Raw genomic sequence first — 12,613 nt, forward strand, 5'->3', positions numbered from 1 at the left:
CTGGGAGGAAGCTTAAAGTTACAGTAGATGGTATTATTTGGCTGATGATCTGTTGTTTGCCATATCTGCGATGGACATGAGGAGAAGGGTTACAGGCTGGAATTAGTATATCTGATTCCAGAATTGGAAAATAAGCGTTTACTTCTGTATGTAAAATAGGTATTTAACAACCTGTTAAAATCCATAATAATCAGCTTTGTAAATGTTTATTTTGAATATGTAATATGAACATATCAAGCTATTGTTGCATTATTACGTGAGTCACTGAAGAATATTTATTTTGTTAACATTATAAATGTATCCTAAAGTCAATATTTTAGGTACACTTAATGAGACTTAATGACTTTTAAACATGTGAGCATTTTAATTTGAAGACCATTAGATTTTTGTATGACTTGACTTGAGACTTGCTTGGGATTTGCACATGGGTGACTTACTCCCACCGCTGCATTATATTATGCTATATATTATGTATTATTACAAGCCTTAGGCCTAGTTGTAACACTGCCATCCACCACATATCACCATTTAATTTATGAATTATTTGGAATAAAGACTCAGATGATGTTCAATAAATATGTGTTATCTATCAATAACACATCAAATAATTCATAAATTGCACACCAGGCTGAACTATATCTCTCAAGTGCAACAGGACACCGTGAGCTTTGTCTCTTTATTTACAAAAAATGTTACTCTTACACTAATATCTAGTGGTTATTATATCATATATTATATCAGTTTAAAGAGTTTACAGCGCTCTGTCTCAACACTTCTAGCTGTCTGACACTAAAAATAAGCACGAATTAAGCAAAATGTGGGTCTGAATAGTGTCTGTCCGGTTCATGCAGTAGCATTTTGGGCAATCCGTAATGCAGAACATGGTCTCAGTATACACTGTGTGGTCTCTATAAACCAGCTTGGGGATTCTGAATAGTTGATGAAGATTCTCAGTCATCCAGGTCATCATCAAACGTCTTCAAGAAAACTCTACAAGTCCAGACGCCTTGCTTCAATCTTCTCTACGATTCTGAATAGGTTTCACCATTAAGACAAACAGGCAAACAAATACAGCTCAACTGTTTTACCTTCTGCCCTTGAGAGATACTGAATCAGAATATAAATGGAGTCATTATAAATCACCTCAAGTTCATAGCCTACATTTAGATTCATACAGTCATGCCAGGTAAAGAGTCAAAAGTCCTACAGAGATAACCTATGGGGTCTCAAAAAGGGAGACGGGGACACAGTCTGGGGTCCTTCCTGTCTGCTCCCCTAATTGAGTTTGCTCATTTGAAATAGATTGTCTGCTTTTTTTTCTAAATGTCCACAGCAGCTAAGCTCAGCCCTCACACAGTGACAGATATTTGTCAGCCGGGGCTGGGGGCAGGCTATCTCGGAAATAATCTGCCCACGCGTTAAGCTGCTTTATCCCCGCCAAGCCTCAGCCGGACAGAGAGTGCTGCAGCTCGGCCACCAGGCACAGGGAGAAGCCGGCGTCACAGGAGGGGAGAAAGAAAAAGTGACAGGAAGACGAGTTAAAGATCCCTTTGTAATTCAGGAGTGTGTGTGTGTGTGTAGGATACTCCTTCTCTCGGATACACGTCTGACCGGTCCTGGAGCTGAACTTGCTGCTGTGCGCTCAGAGTGGGAGGCAGGAGGCGTAAAACAAGTTCACACTGGGAATCTAAACCACAGCGAGAAGCTGGCAACGGCGGTGTGGGCATGGAAAAGACTGGACTCTGGATGTTCTTGATAACAACTGTTATTCAAGGTAAGATGCTGTGCTTTTTTCCCTCTTTTTTTTACTCGCGCCTGTTTAAAAAAACGTGAAACCGGGAGAAAGTCAATTACAACAGGAGGTAACGGAGTAACAAGACTAGTTGTTACAAAACATTTGTTGAAGAAGGTGAGCTAAACTCATCTTTTTATTTACATCATTTTTATACCCCTCTAAATCCTGCTCAGGTGTGAGCAACAGATGGATTATATATCAATATGACAAATGATGAATTTTGATGTTAAGACACAAATCATCATCCTCATTATTATGTAAATACAGAAAGTAAAAACATCATGCTGTGAGCCTTTATAACTTATGATAAAGTTGCACTTGATGGATAATAAATCAATTTATTGATCGAAAACCCACTAATGAAAGCAATATCTATATGACTGTGTCTGTGAAATGGGTTTTACCCCAAGATCTATAATAACAAGTAATTAAGAAAGCTGTTAGTATCAATTTATAAATCCTCTATAAAGAGCCTGTATTGTCTTTTGTTTCTGTTTCAAGTTGTCTCATGTCAGCAGGTGGGCTGCTTTAATCACACTAAAATGTGGCTTCCACTGCAGACAGCATTGCCATATCATGAAGTATGTTTGTGTGCCTTTGTGTGCTAATGAATGGACTAACCCTTGCCTCACTGAAACAGGTGCTGTGGTGTAATCACACTGTAAGCTGGGGGCCAAACATGCAGCTGGCATCAGAGTAGTAATGGGGAGGTGGGTGGAGGAAGTGGACGGTGGTATACAAATTACGTAATGACAAAAGCGATTGTGGCAGCATATGGATGTGCTGAGCTGCTGTGACATCTGCTGTGATTGCTTTTTTCACTCGGCTAGTGACAAATCCTGCACACACGTACACACACACACATAGGCTACACTTGGCAAGTTGAGCAGTAATTTGCTGGTGTGCATACATGTGTGTATGTGTTATTAGTAAGTGTGAGGCGGCGCCATGTGTGAGGGATTGTCATGCTGAAGGACGGAGCAGTGGATTAGGACTGCACAGGGAGCAGAAGGGTGTAACAACATGACTGCTGCTGCCAAGTGCCAGCCTATACTGACTGTTGCTACAGCATATCTGTGTCGTCTGGTCTGCCAGCACCTGTAGTGTGTCAGGGGGCTGATGTGAATGCTGTCACTGAAATGTTTTCCCCACTGCAATGAATGTTGGAAATCCTCCTTTGCAGCGAGACAGAAAATGCTCACTGAGACCAATAGACATCCTCATGAATTTCTGCATAATCCACTGTCCACAGCTGGAACACACAGACGCTACGCCACAGAAATAATCCAGCACAAACACACAGCCCTTCTGTTCTGTTGGTGCACTCTCTATAGGCTGCAAACGTTAAAGCCTCTTTCTTTGTTGCCTCTCAGTCAGTCAGTCTTCCTCCACAGACACTTTCTTTATTTCTGTCCGTCTCCTGTGTCTCTCCATGCCTCTGTCTCTTCACTCTCATGTCTCAAACACTGATGCAGCAGTCATTATAATCCTGCGAGCTGCCTGTTGAACACGGGCCAAACGTACACTGCTCGTTCCTGCGGTGCCTCAGAGATTACACACAAACACAAACATGCGTGGGGGCTTGTTGCATACACATGTGTGCACACGGATCACAATCAGAAAGATTATAATAGATATACTGAAAATGAAAGAAGAAATGTTTTGTTCATTTTCGTCACATGGACAGAACAACAAATCATTTGTCTAAAAATCAGTTTCCACTCTTGGTCTGGATACTCTGTCTTGTTTTGAGCCCCTGCCTGTATAGTTTTATATGAAGATGGTCTTAGCATTAGAAGATGGTCTTAGCATTGTGTTTTCCTGCATTGTCAATCACAAGACCAAAGGCAGAAACAGGGTGTGTAATCCCAGATCAATCACAGATTTGATGGTCTAAAGATTAAACAGTTAATCTGCCCTCTTCTATCTCTCTCTCTGTGTTTTTCATTTTCTCATCTGTCACATGAGGTCAGTTGTTTCTTCTGTAGGAAGGTGTAGTCTGTCCTGAATGAGATCACAGCACTGATCTTTAAGAACAACACCTCATGCTGGTAGTGACATCAGTCTGACGTTTTGACCGAAGCGCTGAGAAGTCAGGAGTTGAGATGTTTGCTATTGCAAGCAATTAGAAGCAATACCAAGTTGTGATTGAATCAATGTGACATGAACAAACAGACATTATAACAGACATTGTTTTACTACAGGTGAAACACCTTGGATATAGAGGTTGAGGTTGATGAAGTCTTAACGTTCTGGTTGAAGTTTCCTGTTGTAAACTTTGACATTTCTGCAAATGGAAACACAGCGTTTGTTTCAAACAGCAGCCAGTCAAGTCAAGAATTCTCATGATTAACTTAAAGTTTAACAGATTAATTTTTATTGGGCTACTTTAATCTTGTATATTAAGTCTTATGTTGTCAGTGTTGCTCTAATTAGGGATTCAATGATTTGTACCACTTGCCATTTAAACAAAATTGGCATAACTTTACTTGCTTGGTCGTCTGAAATGTTTTTCTGCTTGCTCTGTCTTCTTTAACAGTAAACAAAGTACAATACTTCATCTTCGTTTTAATTAAATAATTAGCAGATACTGGTACATTCACGTTAAAAAGGATACCAAGAGTTAATTTACAGTTTTGGTTATTTGAAATCTCTTTAATAATCTTTAATAATTTAATAATTTAATAATCTTTTTCATATTTGGGTCATATGTTCTTTACACCTGTGTGTCTCTGTCATTATACACACAAGGAAATGATAAATTAGTCTGTCCCATACTGACTAAAAAAGATGAGGAACAGAAATCATGCTGCGTTGCCCTCGCTGTTCCTGCACCTTGCACATTGAAGTGAGAAACACTATTGCTATTGTTTTGTTGCGTTCCCATGCTCGTCTGCTCTGCCTGTGCGCTGCTGTTTATAGATTATTGTCCTGTGGAGTGTTGAGGTCATTTCCCATACTCTAAACAATAGAAGAATGTGAGCGGACACAGTGGAAATAAAGGAAGGTGGGAGAAATGTGGGGCATATAAAAAGTGCCTGTGTGTGTGTGTCTTTCAGAGAGGTCTCTCTGTCTGTTCCGGCCTCACCTTTAAGCCCCTAATCAGCTCAGCAACAGAGCTCGGTAGGGGGGGAGACTCTCAGTGGGATGTACATGTGTGTGTAAAAAAATCACAAGTGAAAGGTATTTGCCTCCCTGATCTGAAGCAGGACTGATACTGATCATGTTTCATGTATTCTCGGTCCTCATATTGGATTACTTTAATACACTATAGGGTAAGTAACAAGTCAGGCTTAAAAACAAACATGCACATACACGTGTGTTATTTCATTAAGATCATTTTGTAATGGTGAGCTATCATATAGATCTCTGACTTTAATATTCTAAATGCTGTAATCTACTGCCACTGCTGGCCTCCTTACCTCTCAGTGACCCACACAAAGACACAATACACGTATTAGAGTGAGGATGTAAGGCATAGTGAACTCCTACTCTAATACAAAACTTTTATACTTATTAAAGCACATATGGCTCAGGCTGTATCATATTTTTGATGATTGCTGCCAGCTGATTCCAAAAAAAACGATCTTTCCAAGCTTTTGTTTGCATGTTTGCATATGTACTACATGGACTGAAATAAATCACTCACTATATTTAATTGAGGCTTTGTTTCTGTGTTTCTCTGCTGATGGGAAACAAGGAACGCTGACACGCTATGTCTTTTGTAATTGAATGTGTGCATGCTTTCATAAATGTTCCAAATTGAGGTTGACATGAGATTAATAGCTTCTCTTATGCACAGTTGAATAATTAAACAATTATATAGATTCAACAAAATAGTAAAAAAACAAACATGAATTAGTTGCAAAATATTTCAATAATATTAATTTTCTCCTGGTCATTCAAGTCCATCTTTTTGCCCAGGCTAAAGGGAGAATTTATTATGTGTGTTATGTATTACGTTTTAATTTAATGCAAAAGTGAGATGCAGTGGAAAAAAATTTGATGATTTCACACTGATTCTGTTTTTTTTTTTTAAAAAAGAATCTAAATGGTTTAGGCATAAATAGGAAGAGTTTGTAACACTGTGAAGACTAAAAGTCTTGTCTGTGTTTAAGTCTACACTAGCTGGAGTAAAACCAATTAGATGAATCAGGTGTTGAAGCAAGTTTTGGCAAAGCAACATGCTTTTATATATTAAATGTTATCAAAATACTTCTGCAATTCAGTAACATTATCTTCACACACACACACACACACACACACACACACACACACATATATATATATATATATATATATATATATATATATATATATATATAATACTTGGTATAAAATACTTTAATAAATAATAGTTTTAAGAAGTTCTAAGAACAAAACAAAATATTCCACTAACAAACCAAGACTTTTACAAAATTTTGTACAAAATAATTACACTGCTGTGCACATTCAGCCCCGCTGTGAGGCCGACACAGAGTCAGAGAACCAGTTCAGGTTTTTAATGATTCGCATGAACCAAAAAAAAGCAACTTGTTCCCTTCATTAGACCAGAATAAAAACACGCAGAAGCAGCTATTAACAGCACTTCAGTAGAAGCTGATCATATATAGTCATTGTGTGTCATCAGCATAATGATAATAAAAGATATTAAGGATCAATAAATTACAAGTGCAGCAATAACACAGAGAACATAATTGGGCCGAGACCTGAGCCTGTCTGAGCATATTGACAATCAGGACTGGGGTAGGTTGATGAAGCTGTCAGCTCACAGTATACAGTTACTGCTACTACTATCAAACCAAAGAAATGGATTTTAGCCTGTATTGCCCTGATCATGAAAGCACATTTAACACTGTGACAGTTGGATGCTGTCACAGGTGTGTGACTTCACCCGCTCCCCTCTGTTCCATTCATGCTTCAACTATTCATAGAGTCAGGCACTGCAAAGCTGGAGCCACCATACTGAGCTTCAGATCTGAACTTCACAACCCATTTGCTTGATTTCTATGAGGGTTCTTCCATTTCTATATACAGTCCATGATGGTGAACAGTGCTATGCTGCATTTTCTTTTTATTGTCCTAAAATGTTTTAACAAAATACACTGTGGAGTAACTGTATATACTCCTGGATGCTAAAGTAGATTATAATGTGGTAATCTCCTCCATCTGGCTCTTAGAGAAATATGTGTAGCAGTGAAACCTTGTCAGAGCCTGCTGTGTTTTTTTAAATGGATTGTCTCTGTTATAGAGTGAAAAACTAGAACACTGATGGACTGATCAATACTCTACCATTATTAACATGGAAATATTGGACAACATGATGACACGGTGCATTTATAAATACATCAAATATGGAATTCCCCCCCTGGGTAAAGGTTATATTCATGCTGTGTGAGTCAGTGGGATGGATTTTCAGCTGTCTGTTTTTTGAGGAAGCAAAACTTAACAAAATGTATAGCTCTAAATGATGACTAAAGACAGACTTTGCACTGATGTCCTGTAATAAATGATCAATTCTCCAATAAGCAGCTTAGCATTTACCGTAGTTTGTTATGTGTGTGTCCAAAAATATTACCCCAATACCTTTTCTGATACAAATGGTAAGAATATTTCATTACATCATGGAACTTAATCAAAGTTGTACTTGCATACAATTAAAATGGTTGTGGTCATTACCATCTATCTGTAAAAGGATGTGTAACATGTGTAAAGAAGAAACAATATGTTGGTGGTTGATTACTTCAATAAAGCTAAATGTCGTTCCATAGAGTTGCACCTGTGAGCTTGTCTTCTTTCTAATGCGGGAGTGTGTAGAGATAAGTGTCCCCCTCCCTGATCGAGTGGATCTTGGTTTCACTCGGTACACAGAGGTCAGACTGTCTTGCTCACTGAGAACTTTAAAACTTCACCTTTGCACCACTGTGTCACTGTATACCTAACAGACACAACACACGTGACTGATGTACACTCAGGAAGTGTGTGTTTGGATTTGTTACTGAGGATCAGTAAGCCAGTGGCAAGAGTGACCAAACAAATTGCGTTTATTTATACCTCTCTCTAATCTGCAACCTTTGACCTCAGCTCACCTCTTGTGCTGCTAAAAAGTATCGACTCTGACAGCTCAGCTCACTTTATAAGCTCAGCATGCAGGGCTGACTGTGAAAAGCTCGAAGCGTGCCAGGATGAGGGAGTGACTGTATGCTGAGGTGAACGTCTTTCTTTATGTGTTTCACCTGCAGGCATAAATGGACAGACTGTGGAAATGGATGATGGGAAATCTGGGTATGTTGGCTCAAAGGTGGATCTCCAATGTCGGTTCATCAACAGCTCCCCACCCGTCAAAATCTCCCAGGTATTTATGTGTCCTCCTTATAACTGTAACAGAGCACATGATAAATCACAGAAGCATTCCGAATGCAGCCTTGAAAATAAACACAATTAAATTGTGGTAGCTGCTGTTTAATGCTGAGGAAGAGGTAGCAGTCAGAGGGTGTGAATCAGGTGAATGGGGTGGAATGAGTTCAAATCTGCATTCCTGGATAGCAGCCACCACTGTGGTGCACGCAGGGACTCTCAACAGCTGGGACATTCAATTACTGAAACAGAAATGATGAAATTCATACAATCTGTGTCTGTAAATCAGTTTAATTCACCTCTACTCTGAAGACATAGTACTTCATAATGCCTCTTTTTAGGTAATTAACTGCACTTAACATAAGGGCAGATATATAAATACATCACAGATTTACTATGGTCCATGTAATTTCTAGTGAATTAAGACAGGAAATGCAGCAGCACTTAACAGTAAGTCTGTGTAAGCTGCTATTCATCTCATCCCACAAATATATGGGTCATCTGTGGGGCAGAAAGTCCAGCTAAAAACCTGCTTTGGTCATTAATGAAATAACATATAAACACTGTGCTATTTAGTAATGGGATAAAAGTCGTAGTATCATTTACCCAATTGCAAGCTTCAGTAGTAATGAGTTAGGTCATGTAACACATTATTCCTCTTGTTTATTTTATTATTCAGACCTGTGATCTGATTTTTCTTTTTCCTGTTTGTGTGCCACTCATTTCCTCCATCCTTCTTCCTCCAGGTAACATGGCAAAAACTGGTGAACGGCACTAAGCAGAATGTGGCAATTGCAAATCCGTCGCTGGGTGTGTCCGTGGCCCCGCCTTACAGGGACCGTGTCATTTTCAAGAATGGTGCAGTGAGGCGACGGACACCAAATCTCGAAGACACCACCATCACCTTCTCCTCGCTCCGCCTTTCTGATGAGGCCACTTACATCTGTGAATACACCACATTCCCTGCAGGCAACAGAGAGAACACAGTAAACCTCACTGTCTATGGTAAGGTAGATTTGCCACTGTCAAACCCGATAGAGCATTTAAAATGCATGTCAGCATAATAACTTGACACAGTGTCTGTCAGATTGGGCAGTCATTAAACTTGACAAACTGATTACAGTTTGGTGGTCACAGGTCAGACGTACATGAGCAAGTCATGAGTGTGGTATCTCAGGAACACTTTGTATGAATATCCTTAAAATTTGGCACTCAAAGATGTCAAACATCAGTACTCACTATGGTCATAACAAGCTGCCAGAAGAACGGTGGTTCTAATTATGTATGTCATATTACAGTAATGTCTGCAATATGAAAAATGCACATTCACACATTCAAAAGCTTGAAGCAGGGAGCCTGGTCTTGTTAGAGTTCTTGAATGTATGAAGGTATACATTCTTGAATGTGTGCAATTATCTGCTTGGAGGAGCAGTGAAAGCTGCCTTGCTTCAAGCTCTTGAATGAAAATGAATCTGGATGACTGAGAATCTTTATCAACATACTGTCAGACACTTAAAAACACTGTCTTTTCCTATTTCCCTCAGTTCGCCCAACAACTCAGATGAGTCTGTCCACGCCGACACTGGTGGCTCGTTCATCCAATCTGAAAACACCTGTGGCTACATGCATCTCTGCCAATGGAAAGCCACCTGGTACCATCAGGTGTGTGTGTATGTGCGTGGGTGATTTCAATTCACCTTCCACTAGACTAGATGGACTAGAGAGTTCAAAATAGTGTGTCCTCTTCCTCTTGCATATTTGCCTCACAAATGTAGTAAAAAAGTAGCTTGATGTTTACTCTGTGCAAATGAGTTCATGTGTGTCTGTGTCACCATGCTAACTCCTCGTTGGTATGAACAGGTGGGAGACGAGCGTACCAGGAGAAGTGACCACCCGAGAGTACAGGAACTCAGACGGGACATTCACCGTTCAGAGTGACTACATTTTGGTGCCCACCAGAGACACACACAGAGAGACACTCACCTGCGTCACCTCCTACATAGAGGAGGTCTACACGGACAGCGTCACCCTGGACATTCAGTGTAATTTTTCACTACATAACAGCAGAATTAACATCAGGATACTGTTGTTCCTTACAGTTTTTCACTTGTGTGTTTGTATGTGTGCATCAGATGAGCCAGAGGTTGCAGTAGATGGCTTTGATGGAAACTGGTATCTGAATCGAGAGAACGTCCAGCTGAGCTGCCAAGCTGATGCCAACCCGGCCGTCTCTCTGTATCAGTGGAGAGTGTGAGTACCGTTGTTTGTGTTTTGTGTTTGTGTTGGTGTCTAAGGCTGGTTTAGACATTTTAAAACAAAAGGTCAAAGGTCGAGACATACTCTATGAGTGACGGCAGACATGGATGACACAGGCATGAGGTGGTAATTTTATCTGTCTGTATATTCTGCAGGGTTAATGGCTCCATACCGATCAATACAGAGATCCGAGACAACGTCCTTATCTTTAAAGGCCCAGTCACATACGACCTGCAAGGAACGTATGTGTGTGATGCAACCAACAGCATTGGGACTCGATCAGGCACTGTGGAGGTCAGCGTTAATGGTAAGGTTACTTGAGATCACCCTTTAAACAAGAAAAAATCTTTTACTATTTACTGTCCTTAACCACACATTTCAGCTGCAAATGGTTCTAATGCTGTGTCTGTGTGTTTTTCATCTGCAGACAAGCCAGTGCCGCAGATCGCAACAAGTGATGTCATCAGTGTCATTGCTTTATTACTGGCTGCTGGAGTGCTCATGGGCATAACTATCACAGTCCTTGTGCTAAAAATAAGAAGCAGAAAAGACAGATCATCGTATGTACACACAGTCTATAGTCTATCTGTGCCTCTGTGCTGCATGCGCCCGCTTGTATTAGGATAGTTTTACATCTTTGATTCTTTGTTTACTTTGATCAGAAATGACTCTCCATCCAGAAAACTCTCCCAGCCCATAAGGAAAAGACCAGGAGATGATATCCAGGTAACTTAGGGGCTGTGTTTAACATAAATATAGTAAAATAGTTGTCATAGAAACCACCAGTATTACTCACAAATGCACATTGTGTCCATTAAGGTCAAACTAATGTGCTTTATGTATTACTAATCCTAAAATCTGCATTGCTTACATTGTTAGCAGTGTTGTCATTTTGCTGGGTCAATGCCACGTTACATGGTACATGCTAATTACAGTATATGTTGGCTCTTCCACAGCATTCAGGGCGGTTATATGAAGAACTCCCAAACACAGCGGACTACGTGAGCTACAGACTGGCCTGCAACAAGGACGACTACCCTGAGCCCTACTCTCCTCCAATCAACCCTCCGCTCTCGTTTCTGCCCCAGCACCCCTACCATTCCTCACAACCGACTACTCTAACAAGCAGCAGCAGCACCACCACAGGATCAAAAAACACCTTCTCTCCACCTTCACACACCACAGCCATCTTTAAATACCCCTCTGTGTCGGGTCTGTCCTCTCCTCCCCCAGGAGTGGCAGCATACACTTTTCCCAAAGAGCAGTATGTCTGAAATCACACCTGAGTGAGGTCAGCTGAAATAACAGTATTCAAACCCGAACATTTCCGAAAAAAAAAACAGGTTGGAACAACATACTTAACCCTCACTGGACTATCAGGCAGAGTCTGCAGCGCTGGGAGCGGCTCTGGAGGTCCAAGGACGATGCAGCTTTTGTTGTTGGACTTGAAGTGTTCTCTCTCTCGTTCTGTCTTCATTGTGTTGTCTGTTCTTTGCAAAGGGAAGGTTGTGAATTTAAGTTTATGTTGTAATTTAGGTGAAGGTGAAAGGTGATTTGACTTTCATTTGAAAAATGTATGTTGCATGCATGTATTACATTTGATCCCATCAAAGTTAGTAGATGGGATTATCTCTTGACATGGTTGGCTCCTTACTTTATCTTCCATCATTTTGTAAAAAAGAACAAAAGAAAAAAAAATATTATGATTTCCTACTTTGTCTCTGAGTCCCACTCTCTTTATCCTGTGTTGTACACACTGACAATCCCCTTGCTGACAAACCCTTTGGTTTTACCTCCTGGTTTAATGTAACACTTTTATTGTGCTTGTATTTTGTATTTTTATTTACTGAAGACATATTGTTGATTTATGAAATTGATGTTTTTATTTGTGGTATCTGTGGATTTTAGTATTCATTAACACTGGTTGTTGGATGAACTTTTTAGCATTTAAATAAAAATGATCATATAAACAAGCAGATTGATGGCATTGTGGATCAATCTAACGATAATCTAAATGATATGTTTTAGCCTGTTGTACTCCACAAATAGAATCGCTTCATACAAACTGGTACCAATGATAAGTTTCTGTCCTGACCCGTCCTTTTTGTCTAAAGCAGCCTTTGTGTTTTGATGAAATCCTGACAATGAATTCCCAACTCCCCGAGCAAACTAGAATCTCCAAATCCTCTGCAGCTAACTCCCATG

The 12,613-nt window shown here is 40.0% G+C and overlaps 1 protein-coding gene across 2 annotated transcripts; it reads left to right on the forward strand.

Annotated features, from left to right (window-relative positions):
- The first annotated feature begins 1,441 nt into the window (after window positions 1-1,441).
- nectin1a (nectin cell adhesion molecule 1a) lies at window positions 1,442-12,305 on the forward strand. 2 transcript variants are annotated; one of them, XM_028421693.1, is made up of 10 exons: window positions 1,442-1,774; window positions 8,038-8,150; window positions 8,899-9,157; window positions 9,697-9,814; window positions 10,013-10,194; window positions 10,285-10,402; window positions 10,564-10,715; window positions 10,836-10,968; window positions 11,071-11,134; window positions 11,365-12,305. In XM_028421693.1, the coding sequence occupies exons 1-10, from the start codon at window positions 1,726-1,728 to the stop codon at window positions 11,680-11,682; spliced, it is 1,506 nt and encodes a 501-aa protein (XP_028277494.1). In that variant the 5' UTR covers window positions 1,442-1,725; the 3' UTR covers window positions 11,683-12,305. The 2 variants fall into 2 exon arrangements, with proteins under 2 accessions (XP_028277494.1, XP_028277495.1); XM_028421694.1 differs by lacking the exon at window positions 1,442-1,774 and adding an exon at window positions 4,994-5,070.
- Window positions 12,306-12,613: the final 308 nt, after the last annotated feature.

This window comes from Parambassis ranga, chromosome 14 (assembly GCF_900634625.1).
Source record: "Parambassis ranga chromosome 14, fParRan2.1, whole genome shotgun sequence".
Lineage (NCBI taxonomy): Eukaryota > Metazoa > Chordata > Actinopteri > Ambassidae > Parambassis > Parambassis ranga.

Bases quoted from the DNA above. Each gene is read 5' to 3' on its own strand.
- nectin1a (XM_028421693.1), top strand. From the start codon at position 1,726: ATGGAAAAGACTGGACTCTGGATGTTCTTGATAACAACTGTTATTCAA. The intron at 10,716-10,835 runs GTAAGGTTACTT...TTTCATCTGCAG, and splicing joins TGTGGAGGTCAGCGTTAATG to ACAAGCCAGTGCCGCAGATC. The intron at 10,969-11,070 runs GTATGTACACAC...TACTTTGATCAG, and splicing joins AGCAGAAAAGACAGATCATC to AAATGACTCTCCATCCAGAA.